This window comes from Dermacentor silvarum, chromosome 5 (assembly GCF_013339745.2).
Source record: "Dermacentor silvarum isolate Dsil-2018 chromosome 5, BIME_Dsil_1.4, whole genome shotgun sequence".
Lineage (NCBI taxonomy): Eukaryota > Metazoa > Arthropoda > Arachnida > Ixodida > Ixodidae > Dermacentor > Dermacentor silvarum.
In genome coordinates, this window is record NC_051158.1 from 40,569,442 (window position 1) to 40,590,434 (window position 20,993).

The window sequence follows — 20,993 nt, forward strand, 5'->3', positions numbered from 1 at the left end:
GTTCCAAAGGAACACTGAAGTTGAGAGACGCTGCAGTGAGGGGCTCTAGATTAATTTTGTCCACCTGTGGTTCTTTACCATGCACCTAAATCTAAGTATGTGAACATACAGTCAATCCCGTTTATAACGAACTCGATAGTTCCACGGAAAGTGGTCGTCATATATCAGTAGTTTCTTATATATGGACTGGCCCTTAAAAATGCTCAAAATATAACCGCACTGAAGCTGGCATCAGCAGTTACAATTCGGCAGCACTTAGGTCCGAAAACCTGATTTTCAGTGTAATTTTCGTTCCCGGTGCGTTCCTGCACCTTGCTGCAAATTTCTGTAAAAAACGTCCATCTAAAGAACGAAATGCGGCCTCGTATAGCTGTTTCGAAATGGCATCTGGTTCTGATCACCTTTAATTTCAAAACTGCAAGCGAAGCCGCCATTTTTTATTGAAGGGATTGTGGCATTTTTTACCACCAGTGGGTCATGACCGCATTCTGCATGAGACCGAAGCATTCTAGTTGGCCAGAGTGTTAACTTTGGAAACTACTGTGGCATGCCACTATTCTGCGAAGGTCTCGGAAATCATGGTTTCGGCATTACGCCTGCATTTCAGCCACCCAAGTCGTAAAATTACATTACAGTAAAATCTCGGTGACACGAATCGCGTGGGGTCGCGTGAAATATTCGTATCACCCAAAATTTGTTTCATCAGAACATACACAAAATGAAGAAAAAATGAATTACTAATTTTCACCAGAAAAAATTTTGAATAGTGGAACCCCGTTGATACTTTCCTCGCTGCTGCGTTTTCCCGGCTGCTACGTTACGTTTTCGCGGCCCCAATCTAAATCCCATTGACCTCCATGTAGTAAGTTCCCCGCGATACGTCACCAATCTGTGATGTTCCTGCATCTTACGTTGCGCTTGAATGTGGCGGTCGCATAAATTTAGCGGTGCGGCTAGCTTGTACGTTGCAAAAAGTGACTGATGTGTTGCAACAAGCGACCGGCACATTGCAGATACGACGCAGCCACCGTATCTTGGAAACGATCTGCAATGTGTGCAAAGTTCACACCTGCGCAGGCCTCATGTTGACAAAGTGTGCCTAGTGCCGGTAGCTTCATATGCGCTGTGCTTTCGACGTTTAGTTCACGTTGAAGCGAGAGACAGCGCGAAGGTCAATTCGCTTGCTGCTGCTGCTCTTCCTCACGCCAGCGTTTTGACAGCCAGAGTCTGTGGTCATTGAGTAAGATGTGTTCATGTTTACCTGGGCGCGCGTGACACTGTGCTTGTTAATTTAGTTAGTAAGCGAACGTTTAGAAGTTTATACGGCCGGTAAAGCTACTATCCTTACTTCATACAGCTGTCTACTAATTTGCTATCACAATCGTTGCTTCACCTTTCGGGCGAAACTGCGTCAGCGATCGCCTTCTGAAAGGTGTAAAAGCGCGCACACGTGAACTCACGAATGTTTTCGCACGCCACTAAGCGCCTCAGAACGTCGAGTGCAGGGAGCGTTTTTCCCATCTTGGCTGCTGCCATGGTCTTCGCAGCAGACCTCATCTACTTTCTCGCTAAGCATCAGTAGGCTGTGACGTGGTCCGGTCTGCTCGATGTGTTGACCAATGAGAGATTGCGCAGCTGCGTGACATAGCCGGTTGTTTGGCGACTACGGATCCTGCCGAGATCGCGCTCTGCCGGCTGCTCCGCTGGCTCGGCCGCCGCCGCTGTTGCTCACGCATTCGTATGATCCGTAGCGGCACGGATCATGTTGCACAAAAACGCGAGTGCCGCAGTTGTGGCATCTGATATTGCACCACCGCATGCGCCAGTGCACGCCATGCGCCATGCTGTACACTTCCACCTCCTCCCTTGAGGCATGCCTAAAAGTGAGTGACCTTCTTTGTGGCTTCCGAAATCCGCGCACGGCAGTTGCTCGCTTATCTCAAAGGCTGTATTATCATCGTGACTTGACTGGACGGCGCCAGTTTAATTAGGACAGCCCAAGATTCCTTAAAAAGTGCTCAAAGATCACATAGAGTGTCTCCTTAACAGAGCGCTCCCATCAAGATGTCAGCACCGCAGCTGCTTATGGGAAGCACGATATCATGTTCAGTTGCAGAACTCTGAACCACCAGAGCATCACAGGCTCCGGGATCGCAATTGTTAACTGTACCTGCTAGAGATGACGTTGCGCAAAAGTTCCTGGCGATCAAATGATGCCAGGGCACAGAGTCCGCCGTACATTGCAACGTTGTTCGGGGACAGCATCTAACCAAAAGAGAAACAAGAGCAAAAATAAATCACATCAATGAGAAATTTTGGCTCTTCATGGGCAAGTTTGTGACACATCGTAAGAACCAGCACCTGGACAGTGAGATACAAATCTATAATCAGTCTGTGAAGAAAGGAGTGCAAGTGGCGAGCAGTACAAAGTGGCTTCTGTAACATTATTCGGTTCCTACACCTAGCAGCTAAATGCTCGGAATCTAAAGAAGTGCTTAATTACTAGATGTGACCACTCTACACACATATATATATTATATAATTTACATTTATTCCATCCTAAAAAATTATGGGGTCTTAAGTGCCAAAACCATGGTCTGATTATGAGGCACAACGTAATGGGGCCTCCGGAAAATTTCGACCACCTGGGGTTCTTTAACGTGCTCCTAAATCTAAGTACACAGGTGTTTTCGCATTTCGCCCCCATCGAAATGTGGTTCAATCCCGCGACCTCGTGCTTAGCAGCCCAACACTATAGCCATTAAGCAACCACGGCGGGTTATTCCATCCTAGATCAGTGCAAATGCACAGCCAAGATAAGGTGACTGCGTGATTGGGTCGGCGATCTCGCAGTGCCACCTGCCATAATGAACAACAGCCCAGGTACCGGAACATGGTCGCATCCACTTGGACTATTTGTGCCTTATGAACATCGCCTCATCAGTTATGTTCTTGAGGACGCCAACTCTCTCCCGAGAACCTAACAAGCCTGAGGGAACTGAACTGCCAAAATTCATCGTTATAGACTAAGGCAACCTCAAAACACACTCGAAGAGACAGAGAAACCCTAAATAAGTTTAGATTGATAAAGCAATCTTTTAAATCTCTGTGGTCACTATAATGAGGCAAGATGTTGATAGCTCAAAAAAATGTTTTTCATCTTTTTAATGTCATGGCAAAACTGCAACATCAGTGTTATGTAAAGCGTGGATGTGAAACTTTTATAAGCTTGCTAACTTTAGTCTTTGACTCCTTCAGAGTGCAATGTAGTCATAATTTAGCAATTAAAAAGTGACTACATGCATGCCGGCACCGTCAAAATCGATGTCACGGCAAGCTGCTGCAGGAACTTCCAAGGCAGTGCTGCCATCCATCCTTCGCTTTGTGTCTTTTCTGGCTTGCCAGGTGTACTGTCGCACTAAAAGTGGCTTTTTTTTTGGTAATGTACAAAGGTAATTACTCATATACAGCTGAACGTGTTTGTCTCATTAACAATCCTTTAAAAAGTAGTTGATCAAAGCTCCTGCCTGTTAACTAAGGAATCGAAGAGCACACAAATCTGTGCATGCCTAATCGCATGCCACTTACGTCAGGAAAGTCACAGTGGTCGAAGCTGGCCTGAAGGAAGTTCTTGGCGGCCGACTTGTACTTCTTGGTGGCCAGCTCAGCCAGTCCTGCTGCGCACCGCAGCTTGGTCACTATGCTCTGGTGCGTGTCCTTGGCATGGCCCTGTGAGGCAATTTGCATGATTTAATGGCAACTTCTCTAGTGCTAATAGCGCCTTAAGAACAAGCACGCAGCTGTATTTAGCAGGGGTTACATAGAGGAGAGATTGCAGAAAGAAGTGTTGATCTTGCAGTGGACATAAAGGCTGATGATGATGATGATGAAGAGAAAACGACAAGACGGATCAAGCAAGCAAGAGGGATCAAGGATTCGGGCTTGATTTATTGTTAATGACAAGCCAATCAAGCCAGCAGACATTAAGGCGTGGAGGAAATTAACTGCATTATTAATTAACTCAAGTAATTACCCCATGCTTTCCTTGGCTTTGCTGTGTGCTGGCTTCATTTAGACATTTAGATGGATTAAACTTTGAGGCAGGTAGGTAGGTCACCGAACACCATGAGAGGAGAAGATGGCATAAAAGTGAATGAAATAAAGGAGCAAATCAAAAGCTGAAACGCTGCGGCACAAACGTACATCAGCAAATTCTGGCGTCGCCTCTGCCTTGTTGACATACGTCAGCACGTGGGACCAGTTCTGCAGGTAAATGCTGACCTGAAAAGCACAAAAACAAGAAAAATTGAAGACAGACGACAGCGAGTGAGACGACGATAGCTCTCTTAGTAGCATTAACTGTGTAGCAGATACGAAAGGCAGCTATTCCACATCTTACAGTTGTCTCAAGGTTCCCCCCGCCCACTTGATTTACCATCATAGCAAGCCTCTTGAGACAAGATATCACTGCTTTCACTGTAATGTTAAATTATTTCAATTTCTGATGGATGTGCGTAGTTCAGGAAAAATTATTCTGCAAGTTACAACGAGCATTCTTTTTAATGCAGTAGCTTTCTATGGGACATTTGCAGGCTTCAGTGTTAAGAGGTCGTGGAGTCATTTTCCTGCAAGCACTGCGCAGTGATGACAAACAAGCATAGACAGCGGCATGTGAGTGCGCGCAACCAAATGGCACTGAATCTATAGTTGAGCACTGGCATGTAATGTGGTCAATGTATTACACATTGACAAAAAGAGTACTGAGGTGGTGACACAAAGTGAATGCTACAGACGAAGAGTGTGCCTTGCTTTTGTGCCAAGATTCAAAGGAAAGGGAAACCAACGGGGCGCGAGCATGTGTTCAGTTTCGCCACGCGCGATTAACCTTGGCCGCGCCGAGTTCACGCGGTTGACGAACTCGGCGCGGCCTAGGCCAATCGCGTGCGGCAAAACTGAACGCGCACTCAGAACAACGATCTCCAATCGTGCTCATGCATTCAGCATAGCCACTTGGCGTTCTTCGGATTCTTCATTACAATTCAAAAATGCTGCAAGCAGTGCATGCACCAATTGAGTTTTTCCATTGCAAGCCCCGTAAGAATGGGAGATGAACTACAGGACACGTAGCTCTCATGATTACATCCCTATTTTATTTCAAGTGGGGCTATCGCAACAAATCACTAACAATTATCCCAACTTGTCATACTAACTTTTCCGCAGTCTGACATGGCAAATGCGACATGTAGTACCATGTAAGCATTGTGCATTCATGGTAAATTATAATTTCAAACACAATGCGCAAGTCTACGTGCAATACCTTTATCACGTTGAGGCACATGTTGACCACGTGCCGGCTACTTGTGCAGTAGTCGCGCGCCCTAGAGAAGCACTTGAGCGCATTGTTGAGATCTCCGCAGTCGAGGTAGTGGTCGCCAAGGTCGTCGTGGCCGCGCCTGGAAGAAGGGATTCGTTAGCGCATCTTAAAATGCGCTTAGCACGAAGCGTTGTCACGATCTGCCGCCCCTATGTCTCGTCACACGTCCGGCTGGGTAGCCTAAATCGTGACCCTTATTAATAATAATAACAATAAAAGAAAAAAAACTAACATGTCGGATAGTAGGTTTCAAAGCCAGGTCCCCCAGCACAGCAGCTCGGTGCTCTAACCATTAGGCCACAGGTGCATGCAAAGCTTGACAGAGTAAAGTTGCCAGTTCTTAACATGTCATTTCTAATGCTGTGAGAAAAGGAAATCGAAAATGCAGGCCGCAAAGCGCTGTCATCGAGTCTAGTACACGTGAGAGATGCTGCCAGGGGCTCAAGTTCCTCAAAATTATTCGAACTAAGTTGAACTTCCGAACAGGACTCGCTGGAGCTTTACAAAGGCACTTCTGTGCGTGAGGTGAAGCAACATCCCAAAAAATCTTTCCGGCATTGAAAATGACTGGAACGAATTTTAGTTCACTGTGCCCATGAAAAATGAGTTTTCTTGGAAGGTTGCACTACCTGGTAGCACATAGCACTGGCACCAAGATTATAAAAACGTCTGTCACTAGTCTGTGGCACTCAGTGGACGAAAGGAAATCCCTGGACGAGCGAGACTCGTCGTTTGCATGGAAAGGGCTAAAGATAGAATTCTAAATTTTCATGAAGGTACATTGATTACTTTTTTGTTTCACAAAAATTTGCAAGTTGCCTACCCGTGGAATAGCTGACAAATTTTAAGAATCTTAATTCTTGCTGGAACAGAAACAAGTTACTGTATCATCAGCATAAATTTAAACATAACAGAAAAAGTACTCCTAATGTCTATTACGCGTAATTACACCGGAGTGCAACATTTGATTGCTTTGTACTAATCTCAGAATGCCCGTTTTGGGGCCTACTTTAGGATGCATTTACAAAGGCAGGCATAGCTAGAAATGAAACAACACATCTTAGTTGCTTTTTGACTTGTTTGTGTTCAAATTTTTCCTGATAGTTGAAAAACTTTCCTTGAGGTCCCCTAAAATTTGTTTATATCCCCTACAGGCTTTGCGCATGCAAATTGCACGTGCAAAGATAGTGCATCAAAAGCACTGCCAAAAATATTTATATTTAATACGTGCGGCATTCATCGGAACAGGTTCACTGGACCTGTACTGAAAGATTTAAGGACATGCGTAAAGTGTAGTAGCAAAACGAATTGGAATGTAGCTGGTGTTAGTGCTCTCGATCGCAGTAAGTCGCCACGCAGCGGGTTCACTTCCCTCATTGCGTTTCACAATAGTTTACATTGGAAATATTTTTCAAAAGGCAATGATAAATGCATTTCAAGTATGCTAGACACGATACATGTTATGTTCTCATGTCTGACGCTCCTGAATAAAGTTCTCGCACCGAGTCAACATTCTGCAAACTCAACAAAATCTCGCTTAAATACTGAAAATTCTAAATCCGTTCTCTAGCCGCACGGTTTGTACAATTCTGAAGATGGTGCAAGAAATGCGGAGAAACTAAATTGAACAAAATTACAATTGGCACCTACACCACATAATGGTCGCTCTCAACTCTACAGGGCTTCACCTGATGCTCTCCTTGATTGAGTTGCTCTTGTAGTTCTTGAGATCGGTGTCGAGTTTCTCCAGCTTCAACGCCGCCTTTTTGCTGCGGGTCTCAATCCACTGGCTGTCGAGAGGAGGCACGGCCCCCGAGCTGCTGCTGCTGCCACCAGTCACATCAGGCAGGTTCGGAGTGCTCCTACAAAATTTCAAAGCGTGCGGAATACCATTGAGGTTGCCTCGCTTGCCCACTATAGATTCCATCCTAGTAAAGTAGGTGTCACTACGATGTCGTCTAACTTGGAATGACCTTGTACATTTTTATATTGACATTTCTGAAGCTCATTTTCTGTCCCAAATTCGTTGTCTCTGGCAACAATTAGCCTCACTGAAGCTCTAGTTTCTACTATCAATGGTTTGAGGAAAAAATGATAAACATTTTTTAAAATAGTGCAATAATTAACTAAGCGAGGCAAGCATCATGAAACCAAACAGGTTAGCTGTGCACACTCAAAAGTGTTGCAGTTTATTTAGGCATTAAAAAAATGTGGTTGATCCCTCTTATATAGGAATCGGTATAGAACACGAAAGTGAAACGTGTCTTCACAGAAGTAGTGTAATGTTTATTGCACATTGATATATAATGTCTATTGGTGTTTTGTGGCTAAAGCGCCCTTAGGCGTTGATGCACCCACGCTGACGCCTGGTGGCACGTCTCCTCCATCACGACTACCAACGTCGATGACCATGAGCAACCGTCGTGCATATGGAAGCTGCACTACGCTGCACACGCTAGCACAACGCGAAAGACGAAGCACGTAACTGACACTCTAATACAATGCGCAAGACAAAGCACGTAACTGAATCGTCACAGAGTCAAATCAGCGCGTACAGCGCGACGTAATTGCAGCCTCCGCGATCAACTTCAGAAACATTTTCAGAGCTAATTGCGGAGGCCACGCTCCGCTGTGCTGAGTACGGTGAACGCCGCCTAGGTGGCGTTGGTAGTGCTTCTTGATGCCAGCGTCCCTTCGAATGCTGGCATCGAGGCGTCGTAGTGCTGAGACCACCGAAGCGTTCACTGTCGGTGCGCGTTAGTGTCATAATGCAGTACTTCTCTTTTCTGCTCGTAGGCGGCGGCACCGCCCCGAGCAAGAGCGCGGGTACACGGAGGAGTGTTAGATATATAAGGCGCGTCTGTGTAGCTCTCTGCAAATGCGTTTGTGGCGCAATGGGTTAAACGCTCGGCGATCTATCGTCGCGGACCGAGAGGTCGTGGGTTCGATTTCCAAATTTTGCATGTTTGTGGAACTTTTTCTTCTGGTTTCTTTCTTTGTATTATGTTCGTGTACATTGTAAGAACGTCATATCCGTGACGGAAATACGTCAGTGAAGTCTTGGTGGACCCCGGCATAAAACACTTTCGTGTTAAAAATTACACAATGAAATAAATTGTGAACATGAAACAGTTTACGACTCTAAGAAGCCCTCTGCAGTAGCACACAATTGAGCCGCAAACAACAAGAACAGAAGAAGCTAAAATCTGTTCTCAATATAAATCCTTGCATAGAAGCCAGCTTGATAGCTCTGACAGGTGGGCTTCACTGGTGCTGCATGCAGCACAAGTTCCAGCTACGAGTGACAAGAAAAGGAGAGCTGAGGGATAATTTTTGGTATACAGTTGAATCCCCCTACAACGAAGATTTTCTGATTCCCCGTCAGCTGCCCATAGAAAGTAATGCAAAAAAAGTCTCTTCATAACGAAGGCATTTTATTCAGTATTTGCGCTTCAACAAACTTTTCGAGAATGAAACTTGGACTGAATTGAAATTGAAACTGCCGAGTAGTCAAATTAGAAGGTCCTTCCAAAGCTGTGAAGATGGTATGTCCGCTTGAACGAGGTTTTCGCGAACGAAATCAAATTCAAAGTATCGATTTACGCTACTGCAATCCATAGCCACGCATGGTCATCACGCGCCTACGCAACACTGCACGGGATCACCACAATCGCTGCCGTTTTCTGTGGTGTGTGTCCGGTTGAAATGGCTACGCCAACGAAGAAGCGTAAATTACTCTCTCGAAGAGAAGGCACTGTGATCGCCGAGGCTGAAAGCGGAAGGAAAACATTTCGTAGTTTCGCCTGAAACGCGAAGCATCAATTGCGATAGCAGATTAGCAGACAGCTATACGAACTCATGATAGTAGTTTATCAGCCGTATAAACTTGTAAACATTCGCTTACCAACTCAATTACCAAGCACGCATTCACGCATGCCACGGTGTCACGTGCTCACAGGTAAACATGAACACATCTCAATGACCCCGGCAACTCGGTGTCAACACGTTGGAGTGAGAAGGCGCGGCAATAGCAGCGAACGAATTGACCTCCGTGCCGTCTCTCACTTCAATGTGAACTAAACATCGAAAGCACAGCGCACACGACTCTACCGGAACTAGTTGCACTTTACCCACATCGCAGATCGCTTTGAAGATGAGGCCTGCACGGGCGCGCACTTTGTGCACGTCGCAGATTGCTTTCAAGATACGGTGGCCACGCCGCAGCCGCTGTTGTCAACATGATGCCAATGTCTCGTTGTCTGGGAAAAATGACAACCCGCTAGACACACAGACTCTGGCGACTGTTTTGAAAGTAAGGGATCCTTTTGACCTCACCTTAAAGGTTATCAGAGCCCACGACAATGACATTGAGATGGCTCTTTTAACGGACTGTGAGACTTGCGTACCGTATTTACACGATTGTAAGTCGACTCGAATGTAGGTCGACCCCCCCAAAATTGCATGTCGCAAAAAAAAAAAAAAAATTGTGTGTGTGTGGGAAGGGGGGGGGGGGAGAAAAACCACGCGAGTGCATTTATACAAGGGAAATTTATTGATGGGGTTGCTAAGACTACTCATCGTCACTAGAGTCAACCTCACTGGCACTGCTGTTGTAACCACGCCGTAGCGCCCCTGATTTCTCATTTCTCTTGCCGTTACAAGAGGTACACGGTTCGGTTTCGATTCTAAGTCGACCCCCCAACATTGGATTGCCAAATTTGAAAAAATGGGTCGACCTACAATCGTGTAAATACGGTAACACCTTTGCTTGCCGTGAAGAAGAAATCCAGGCTGACCGACTTATGGAAATAAAACTTGTAAACGCAAGCTTTCCAAGTTTGCCAACTTTGTCATAAGTATGCAATGAACTTGTGATAATTCAAACCGCTTCATTGCAACGGTGCATGCGCCACAAAATGAGTGTTTTGCGATCGGCCGGGTACGCGCGTTGACTTAGGGGTCCGCCGCAATATACAAAAAATGCTGTAACAGCGGCGCGAAATGCATTCTCTCGCAAGTTGACACTTTACTGACCGCCTTCGGTGTACTGTCTCAACCTTTTCCCCCAAGGTATCGCGAAGATTTCCAGGACGATGGTTTCGGTTTCGTTCGCGTCTTTGCCGTTTGGCATACGCAGATATGTACGAATTTCTCGTCAACGATGTTACGCCAAAGCGAAATTTTTCGCGTGTCCCCTGAATTACGTTGTAGCGGGACTCGACTGTAGTACACCCGAGTCACAAAAGACACTTTTGATTTGGCTTGATCGCTTGAAAGTGCCTAAGTGACACCGATATTAGTTACAATGTAAAGCAAATATACAAAAGCATGGGGGAAATCAACTTTTTTTAATTAAAAGGAGGAAATGTTAGGCAAGAAAACTGGCAGTTTTGCCTCAAGGGCGAAGCACTGAAAGCAATAACAAGCTTCAGTGTTGTTCTTGAATTTCTCGGACGCTGCTTTAACTGTACGCAGGTGCGACATATGTGGTGCGTCAAAATTTCTGGCACCCTTCTAAGCTTTACTACACCGTACAGGACCTATAATGGCATTACAATCGCAGGTGCAACTGTGCTGGCCATAAACAGTGGTTTCAGTGAAACTAACACACTTTCAGATTATGAGCACTAATACTCTTTTGTACCCTTTTAGATGTCCGACAATGTTTAAGATAAAATATATACGCTGTGAATGAAATGTTTTATGACGGTTGTCTGTGCCCTGTAATCGTAAAAACATTCTTAAGAATAATTTAGCCAAGAACATGCGACCAGGTTTGAGCAACTTTGGCAGTTGAATAGTATAGCATCTACTTTCTATCTTCGGCATAGACAAACATATAGCATACATGTAAGAAATATATGCTTAACTTCACAACAGTGAAAATTCACCTCAATGCAATAAAATGAGATTAAAAACAGACAAAATGACAACCTGACACAGCTTGTAGCCGAATTCATATCTTTCACATTATGTGTGCAATGCTCTACCACCCTTTATGGCCGAGCGTTGCTTGCAGACAACACACCAGAAAGGTATTTTTTTCTTGCCGAGTATTGTTTTAGAGTACAGAGTGTCTGGCTAAATGTCTTCAGCCAACACTGAATGATAAGCAGCAAGCGTCACTTGTTGGATCAGAGCAAGAACAGAAGACGAGAAATAAGTATGGCACACAACTTGCTTTGTTCTGAAAACATGGTCAGAGGAGGAAATGCACCTCTGTTTCACATCTGACGAGAACTACCCCCAATACACACAGCAAAGGCCACAACTAAAACTAAGCTTTAAACGTAGGAGTGTTGGCAATCATCCATTGGGACAATACTTGGACCATAGTTAGTTACTGGCTTTGAAAGAAAACTGCTTTCAGGGTATTGAAATGTTTTTTTATCAGTATGTGCATGTGCTTAAAATACCAGAAACAATTTTCTGCAGTGACCCACCTTCGTTGCTATGCTTCATCTTTTTTTTTTTCACTCTTGTATGCGTGAGTGTTTGTGTGTGCTACGGTGTTCTTTTTATTATAATTTTTGTATCATTGTTTCTTTATTTAGTTTAAAGAAAATTTATATCTTTTTGCACAGAAGTGAAATGCAGTGGCCGGAGGCGTACTGCTTCAAACCTCTCCAGTTAAACCCCATTTAGCCCTCCTCTGTCTGGACAAGTTTCACACAAAGCCATAGGCGACTTGGGGTGAAGCTCGCTTCCGGTGTCCCGCCTGGTGTTGCCCACAATCATCGAACACATTGCTAAAATGTTTCCGAAAAATATAATTTCATTTCGGCGAATACGCTCACTCTCAGCGTATTTCACACAGTTTCGATTAAAAATTACCAATTTCCTTCAGGTATTTTCACATTTCGTCCTTGTAGTCTTTGTTTTGGCTAAATTCTACACTCACCCCACAGCCTCGCTGAGCTTCTTGTGGATTTCCTGGTACTTGGCGATGTTGTACGTGTTCTGCACGTGCGTCAGGGCCATGCGCAGAGCCTCGACGCGCAGCGACGGGCAGTGGTCGGCAATGTACAGGAGTCGGTACAGCCGGGCAAGGCCTGCATAGCTGTTGGCGTGCGCTTCCAAGTCCTGCAACGACGACGAAAATGTTTTAAATCATGATGTTTCACACCTCTAAGCTGCACTAGAAGCACTGATGAAGGGCTCTGCATTAAGTTTAACCAACAGGGACTTCCTTGAGTCCTGGCTGGTGCGAATTTTTTCAATGAAGTGAAAAATGTTATATATCACACGAACCTGTTGGAAGAAAACAGGTCACTGACCACAGTGAAAACAAAATTACGTTTTGAGATCTGCACGGATCCCTTGTTCATAATGGGAAGCTAGCCGTGCAGAAGCAGGCTTCCTACTGTGAACATAGAATTCGTACGAATCTCAAAATACCATATTTTTGTACTATGGCCTGCGACATATTCTGTCCCTAACCATTATTTTACCTCACCAGATGGTATTCCAACGAATCTGAACAGCACCAAACAAGGAAGAATAAAAAAAAAAAAAAATTATCACTGGTGTTTTTGGCAATGAATCAACGGTCTTCAAGGTGCTGCCAACGGTGCTGCCAACGGTTCAATCAACAGTGCTGCCAACAACTGAAGGTGTTGTAGGCAGCATGCGACTCTTCAGACTTCTCAATTCACAATGATAATGACATAAAATATGATCACAGATTATTTGATGACCATTTTCGTGCCACCCAAGGCATGCAAATGCATTAGGGTGCTGGCTCCAAAGGTACGACACGTATGCCTAACCACTGTGTGATGCGACACATGTACATATCATGAATTGCCACATTTATCTACAGCAATGGACAATGAACAACACCATTAGGACAGCTTGATGGTGAACATCACCAAGGTGTTGACTCAGACTGGTAGATTAGATTGCATACTGCTGGCTATGCAAGAGGCATAAATGAGTGAGAACAACGAACAAATTTCTGTCATCATTACACCTGAATGTGTCTTTTGTGCTAATCACAATGTTGGTGCTGAAGTCTGCCTAACACTAGTGAAAAGAAGCAGAGAAGCCTTGGTGTGTTGAGTGCCGAGGTATATTGTGGGTACAGTACAGAGTCGTGTAAGGGCCACACTGTTCTTTCAAAATTTCGACGAGGTGTGGCCCTTACACGAGACCATTTGGTTCGGTCCCGTCTAAGAGCCGCTACTAGATGGCAATAGATATTATATACAGCACTGCTAGATGACTCTCGCCATCTAGTAGTGGTATGCGAAAGTACGCAGCGCACAAAAATTACGCGATGCATGTGTGCCAGCAGTGCACCGAACGCCATTGCTTCTCCACTGGGCATTTTTTTCCCAAAAAATTTAGGGCTGCAAGTTGGGGGTGTGCAGCCTTACATGAGTCTATACGATATTTCGTCAGAAAAGCCATCCCGATGATAATTTTATGACCAGCTGGCAATGACAGTATGAAACCTCAACAGTCGCACACATGACGGTGAAACTTTATTACCGCTTTCTGCAAGCAACATCAGCTGTGGTTCTGCCATGACATGGCAGTTGTTACCTCTGCAGGGCAAAAGGTCTTCCAGTGATTACGCATGACACCTGTCTGGGCTCACAAATTATTCATGTACAGCAGGGAGTGTACCCCCTCAATCAATATGATAGGCAACGCTCAAGCTGCTCCTAAAAAGCTGTAGTGCCTAAACACACGTCCCTGTTAAAACGCCTATTACAACTTAAATGTTCGACGGGAGAGCTACCTGCTGCATATTAACATGTCAGATTTGAATCTGTGCATTACGAGTAATCGTTTCTTGATAATAAAGTGCGGCAGTGGTACGCTTCTGAGACCCCTGGCGCCCCCTATCGGAAGAAGCAGGAATTAGTTGTTTCTGAGCACGTGCCGCCAGGGCTTTGCTACTTGCAAAGCTGTAGTCATAGTCGTAACAAATGACAGGAGGAGACGCGATAGCTGGCAGACTGCGTGAAACCACGGCGGCAGGAACAGTTCTTTATCAGCCTGTGCCATTGCATGACAATGCAACCACAGGCGATAAAAAGCAGCATGCTCGTGCAACCTGCCATTGGGCAGAATCATCAGAAAGGGAGAGCTGCACAAGGGCCATGGCCAAGTTTTTTTTCCTTCCTACACACACACAGCTATGACTGCGAAGTGGTGATGCCCTTTCAACCTGGCAGCGCATGCTCAGGAGCAACTATGTCGTTCCAGATTCTGCTGGTAGGCAGCGCCAAGGTTCTTGGAAGCACACTGCTCCCGCAGCCTAGACAGCCGTGATGGGAGCTATACAAGTCATCTGGTAAGGAACTTGAGCAGGAAAACAGAGCAATGGACAGGATGAGAAATGGTAAACCAAATTGAAACTTGCAAGCAACTGCATTCATGCTGTTCTAGAACCTACCAGCCCAAACATGTATGCTACTGATGACGAGGAACCTCATTAGTGACATAACGTGAAGAAAGGAAACCGAGGGCCCGATTTTTATTAGTCATATCATAAGAAGCCAATGGCTCCTTATGATATTAGTGACATATGTAGCAGAGTATTGGATGTTACTTAAAACAAGTGGCACAAGTAAAAAATAACCGACACAAAGAAAATGATGAAGACGAGAAATGTGACGGCACTAATCTCAGCAATGGTCGCCGACTACCCGCATCAAGCAGCATTTCAAGGCCTTCCTCATGGCATCAGTATATGTTCAGAGGTGCTAGAGCTGTAGTGATACACACTGGTACTAGAAATAAAATTAAGGCAGGTTCTAAGCTACATTTCCTATTAACAGGTTGCATATCACTAATTGCTGAAAGCCTGCGTTCACTGGTACTCTCGGGAGTTGTCGGTAACTACTCTCACAAGCGATAGACTTCATGTCGTGCTACATATACACATTTTGCAGGGAAATGACAGGCTAAAAGTTATTTGACTGGTTCTCATTGTTCTTGTGCCTGTACTGTCAATTCATAGCAATATTCTTGCGTCTAATAGAGTTGGGCACTGTGAACATTTCAACTTGTGGGCCACTCTGGGCAGTTCTCGAACATCAAAAACAAACAGGCTAAGATAAAAGTAAACAATAACAATGCCTCCCTTCTTATCTGGCAAAGCCGTTGAGTAAAAAAAAAAAAGTCAAAACATCACTCTCAACTCAGCGTCTGGAGATTTTTGACGCGCATATGTGTACATTCTCTTAGCATTCTATCCAGAAATATATCCAAGTATCCAGAAATATACGTAAATTTGTCAACGGTGGCCCTGTTCTAGGTCTCCGGGTCTCCGTCAGGAAACGTTCAAGAAATTCAGCTGCTACACTGCAAGTGAACCGAGCACTCAGGCTGAACATAGTCACAATGGATGTGGCAATCACATAATCCGCGCTCGTCAAAAACGTCAACAATGATCCAAAGCACTGCCGTCAGAACGCTGCATGCGGACGCGCTAGATCGGCGAAACGCCGCAAAGCCACATTTGCTGCGCGCATCCAGCAGCAAGCAACAAATATGACTAAAAGAATGTTGCGGAAACAAATATACGCACTCACCAATGTTGGATTTTCGACGACGTACGTCTCTTCCTCGGCCGCTTCATTCTCCTCCGGCGGCGCGTCAACTTGCATCGGTTCCACAGAACTCTGTTGCTTTCCGGGGAATGGCAGAGGACAAGCACACAGAAAGGCACGTTATAACAGGGCGTCACGGCAACATGACCACTACTACAAACCTGCGACTCGACCTGTCGTCTCCTCCTCTGCGGCATTGCAGAAGCATGCATTGTGGCGATACGCTCCTTTCAACCAGGATGATTGAATCGCGTCTCGCGAGTGCTATCTTGGTGCTGGTTTTCTGAACTTGACGGCGGCGCAAAGCACACGCCACGCGTCGAGGATAACGCGTCAGTCAATACAAATCTCTTACAAAAGTGGATCCGGTAATGGGACGCAAGATTGCCGCCGCCTTCAGTGGCACCATGCAGCCCTCAGTTACACTGCGCCTGAACCGGTGAATGCGATACTGGCGATACGTCATATCACGCACGCGCCTCGCCTCTGAGACTGTGAGACGTTATCCTGGCAACATAGTCAGGTAGCGGCGCACCAATGGTGTAAACCCGTAGTTTGAAAAGAATTGCGGCAAAATTACAATATAACCGGGACTTGCAAAAATAAAAGAACGCCAGTCCGCACCGCAGGAGACGGTTTGAATGCGGTGCTTACCTGGAACAACATCATTTGATGAGGAACAGGCTGTGGCATAACGAACTAAGGCCTCCTAAAAACAGAAAAGTTTTGCTGCCGTGAATGAGAAAAGAAACCCGTTTTATTTTTTACGCACAACTATTTACCAATAACGATACATCGCGGCGGGTGCCCGCCCCGCACCAGCCATTTAGCGAGCGAACGCAGCGACATATATTGCTGCGGTCGGGTACAAAAGCTAATTTCGATGTTTACAGCGATCGTGCTAGCGGTCAGTGCATCAATTTCGCTTTCAGTTTTGTTTTCAGCAGTCCCATCTCTTATTTTGTTTCGGACTAATAAATAACGAAACGTTGATGTTCTGTCAAGATGTTGCAATGTACTGTCAGGCTTGTCGTTAATTTTTACGGGGATGTAAACAAGGATAAATGATAAAGTTAAGAGAACTGCGTCTAAGTTGTGTGCAGTAATGCCGTCTGAAAGCAACGGTCCGCGCTCTCGTAATTTGGAAACGAGATGATTGTGTTGAGTTGCTGTCAAGACTAGTAGTTCGAACTGCGCATTCATTTTAAGATACGAATACGCATTTCCATTTCAACACCGTTAGGAATCTGTAAAGATTGTGCGTTGTTATGTAGGCGTATGACTCTACACAGCCGCCCTTCTTGCTTTGGATGCATGCGGCTTGTGATAAACGAAATATGAAAAAAAAAAGCCAGACTATAGGGTGTCATCGCAACGTACACAAGCTCCACGCCCTTGCCTTAACGGGTACAGACACTACCCGAACACACACGAAAGAAAAGTAACTGAACTAAACAGATGAAGTCGATCGTTCTATTGATTTTTTTCTCCGCGATATAGCGTGCTGGCATCTCGCTTTTGGCGACAAACGGGACGAGTCCCATCATTGCGTGCGAAAGTGCGAGAAGTGAGTACAACCACATATAATAGCACTTCCCCGCCCCATCGATTGCTGTGACAGCTCTGCCATCCCACTTTTCGTGACGTCGCTGTTGCTGTGTTGCACTCTTGGAACTGTGAAGTGAACTCAAACAGTGCATTTTCATTCATACGTGCCAAGACTGCAAGGGTTCAACTGAAGCCAATGTTTGTTCCTCCGAGAAGGTGACCGTCAATGATACCTCCTCTGCACAGCTAAACATGATAAGACTGTCACGACACTCAGCGTTATCCTCTAAGGTTGGCGCTAAGGTAAACTCGAGAGATGCTGGCATCCATTGCACTTGGTGCCCAGCTAGGCCTAAATGGGAACGCTTTGACGTCAAGTAAAGCTAGTTTAGTATTAGGTGGTAAGTGGGACAATGCCAATATACTAGCGAACGCCCCGAATAAGCAAAAAGCTGAAGGCTGTGTTTTGATAGCGTATTCCGCAAAAAATACGTGTTTGTGAATCGTGAAATTTCTCGCTTGTGTCCCCAACCACAGGGTAGTCAGCCCTGGAACGTTTGGAACTTCAGTGTCACCGGGGGTTCGACCAATTTACCACACATGGAGCAGGTGAGCATGCCACACTTCATTTCGAAGAAAAAAGAAAGTCTGCAATAATGTACTTAACTCACAACTGACTGAAATGTGTGCGTTTGTTCAGTGATTGAGTGAAGTCTTTGTCCGGAGGTGGAGTAAGTCTTGCGGGGAAATATGTATACGCAGAAAAGCTTGCAAAAGTAAAATGGGGACGGCAGTAATATTCCGTGTCATCAGAATAAATGCACGTCAGTAACGTTGCAAGTCCAGTTAGCGGCGAAGACCGAGTTTCGATGATCTTGAACTTGCTTCACTTCGCACATTAAGGAATTATATAATCTACTGTAGTGAGGGGTCTAATTATGTTCATATGCAATGTAGAAAGTATGAACGCACCCACAGACAAAGGCAAATCTACACATTGTCAACTTATGCACCTCATTATCATCCAGCTCAGTGCCATTCTCTTCGTGTTAATTAAACGAGCACAGGGCTATACCAATTTTCATCCGTTCTTTGCTTCAGGGGAGATTCCAGGTCCATGGACTCCATCAAGCCCATGCTGAACAAGGCTTACAGTCAACAGCGCGGCGTTCGAATAACACGAGGTCAAAGCCCAAGCAAGCGCACATCTTTCGGCTCCAAGGTCAAGGCTAAGTACGTCAACACTGACGTTTTTGTTGCCTGCTAAATATGGCATGCATTTAGTAGGAAGAGATCCGCCAAGGTTTGCCATAGAAACTCCGTAAAAAGATTATCTTCCCGCTAAATTGTGTGTAAAGGATGCAGGATATGAAAAAGAAGAAAAAGAAACAAGCAGCACCAATCATTGTAAAGTCACCTGGTCGATTTTCAATGGAGGTACAGCAGAAGAAAACGGGCGCAGAGTGTGTTTATAACTTGGAAAAAATGTTTCGCAGATCAGCATCCCCGTAGTAACGATGTAGTTGTACTTAAACCCACCGACATCCTTTCGGCCACGAGCCAGGATGCTTGCACCAAAAGACAAATTAATGATAGGAGAGAGGTTAAGTCTAGTACGCGAAATGGTAGCTCTGTATCTATTTTTTTTCTGAAGTGGACCTGCGGCAAAAGATTCGATGTTGTGAGCCCTCACTCCCCTTCTCCCCACCTCCCTCACTCAGTAAAACTGTAATCACCGTGCACTGTCGATGACCTAATGATTTCTTCTTTTTTTTTTTGCGCGTGTCTTCTTTTTTGCCACAATAAATATTACCGTTTATCTACAATATCGCAATGCCTTCAAGCGTTGGACAACGCTTCCCGACTTAATCCATCGTCATAATAATTACCACAACAATGCTTGCGTGACCATATCCGAATGCGGGCCTCGTATAATGAACCCAGTTAGAACGAACTCAGCTGCAGCGAATTATGAAAATTATCGAGCTTTGTGAACGTTTTCGTGTTAATTATGCACATCGAACTGGTCATCGGACACTATGTGTACACTTTTTTCAACCAGTGTATCGCCATATCGAACACGCTTGCGCTTACGTAGGCTACGTTGGCAGGGTTCGTGACTTTGTAATCAATCGACCGACGTAACACTTAGCGTCATGATACTTCGTAGCGCTTATATATCTATATTCTAAACCACGTTACTCTGCGCCAAACGGTGGTAAATGTGGTATTTTTACTTCACTATTGATGCACTACTGTACCCAGCATTAAACAGTTGAATATAATCAGAAGTGTTCAAATCGTAACGAAATTTTCGAATCGAATTGAATGCAAATATTTGAGAAAAAGGACCTTCGAATATCTAATATTTTCTTATTCCTGAACAAAGTGAAACCTAAAGTTGTACACGGAGTCCGTCTGGTAAAAAAAAAAGAAAAAAAATCCCTATATATATTATTTGACACATATGTATGTAATACCGCGTAATACCCCTACATATAATACAAATAAAAGACTGTTCGGGTGATCGCGAATGTTTCATACGAAAGCCACTCAGAACCGTTATTTCGGGATCTTTTAGTTCCCCTCCCTGACCCAGTTGACGAACGCGCGCGTATTAGACGTTACGAAACAGAGAATCGGAAAAAACAGTTCGCGCCGTAGTATATCTTGTTTGACACTTACACCGAAACACACATTATTTTCGGGTTTCGCGAGCGTTGAGACGTTCCACGTTGTCGAGCCCAATATGGTGATGTGGCACTTAAAGCTACCACTTGAGTTCAGTAGATATAACTTATATTTGCTATGTGACGTATGAGTCCTGCTTTTCTGTGCTTTTGTTTCTCATATTTTGTGTAATCTTATGTACGTGTCTTTGCACAATTTTCTTACGCTGGGAAAAATCAGCCTTTGTTGGCTACAGGGCTCAGTCGTTATACGTTCAGCATTCTACGACAGCTTAATAATCTATGCCTGTGTTATATATACTTCGTTATAAATACCGTTAGACCATAAGAGTTACAAAATGGATACCACGAGAAGGGAAGCGCAGTCGAGGACGACAGAAAACTAGGTGGGGGCATGAAGTTAGGAAATTTGCAGGCGCAAATTGGCAATCTGCTAGCGCAAGACAGGGGTAATTGGAGATCGCAGGGAGAGGCCTTCGTCCTGCAGTGGACATAAATATAGGCTGATGATGATGATGATGATGATATGATGATGATGATAAATACCTGTTTCCTATACCCATTAAGGAGCGACACAATCAACCTAAAAATCTACGCACTTCACCGGAAGCAGAACATGGGTGGTCTTTTGTTTATTTGTTAATAAAGGTTTTATCTCTCTTTTTCATGTTGGTCATGAACATGGTTTTATATCCTTATTTCTTCATACGAACTATACTTTCGTGCCAATTGTGTCATGAGATGCCGACTCACGACTAAATCTTTATCGCTTCCTGCTTCAAGTTTTTCCCTTCTATTGTACCCGCAAGACATGTA

General features: G+C 44.8%; 2 protein-coding genes across 12 annotated transcripts in view; one reads left to right on the plus strand and one right to left on the minus strand.

The window, feature by feature from the left end:
* Nucleotides 1-16,776, minus strand: part of LOC119453339 (COP9 signalosome complex subunit 1) — a 98,576-nt gene extending 81,800 nt beyond the window's left edge. For 4 of the 11 annotated variants that reach the window (XM_049667795.1, XM_049667794.1, XM_037715380.2 and 1 more), the window contains exons 1-8: nt 16,101-16,577; nt 15,922-16,017; nt 12,276-12,457; nt 7,063-7,236; nt 5,318-5,453; nt 4,204-4,281; nt 3,589-3,729; nt 2,171-2,265 (exon numbers count right to left, since the gene is read on the minus strand). In XM_049667795.1, coding sequence (XP_049523752.1) covers nt 2,171-2,265; nt 3,589-3,729; nt 4,204-4,281; nt 5,318-5,453; nt 7,063-7,236; nt 12,276-12,457; nt 15,922-16,017; nt 16,101-16,151 — 953 coding nt within the window. In that variant the 5' untranslated portion in view covers nt 16,152-16,577. The other 7 variants (XM_049667786.1, XM_049667793.1, XM_049667790.1 and 4 more) reach the window with 5 other exon arrangements.
* Nucleotides 16,777-18,595: 1,819 nt separating this feature from the next.
* Nucleotides 18,596-20,993, plus strand: part of LOC119454091 (uncharacterized) — a 30,166-nt gene continuing 27,768 nt past the window's right edge. Inside the window, exon 1 of the mRNA XM_049667910.1 lies at nt 18,596-18,720. Coding sequence (XP_049523867.1) covers nt 18,605-18,720 — 116 coding nt within the window. The 5' untranslated portion in view covers nt 18,596-18,604. The remainder of the gene's footprint in view (nt 18,721-20,993) is intronic.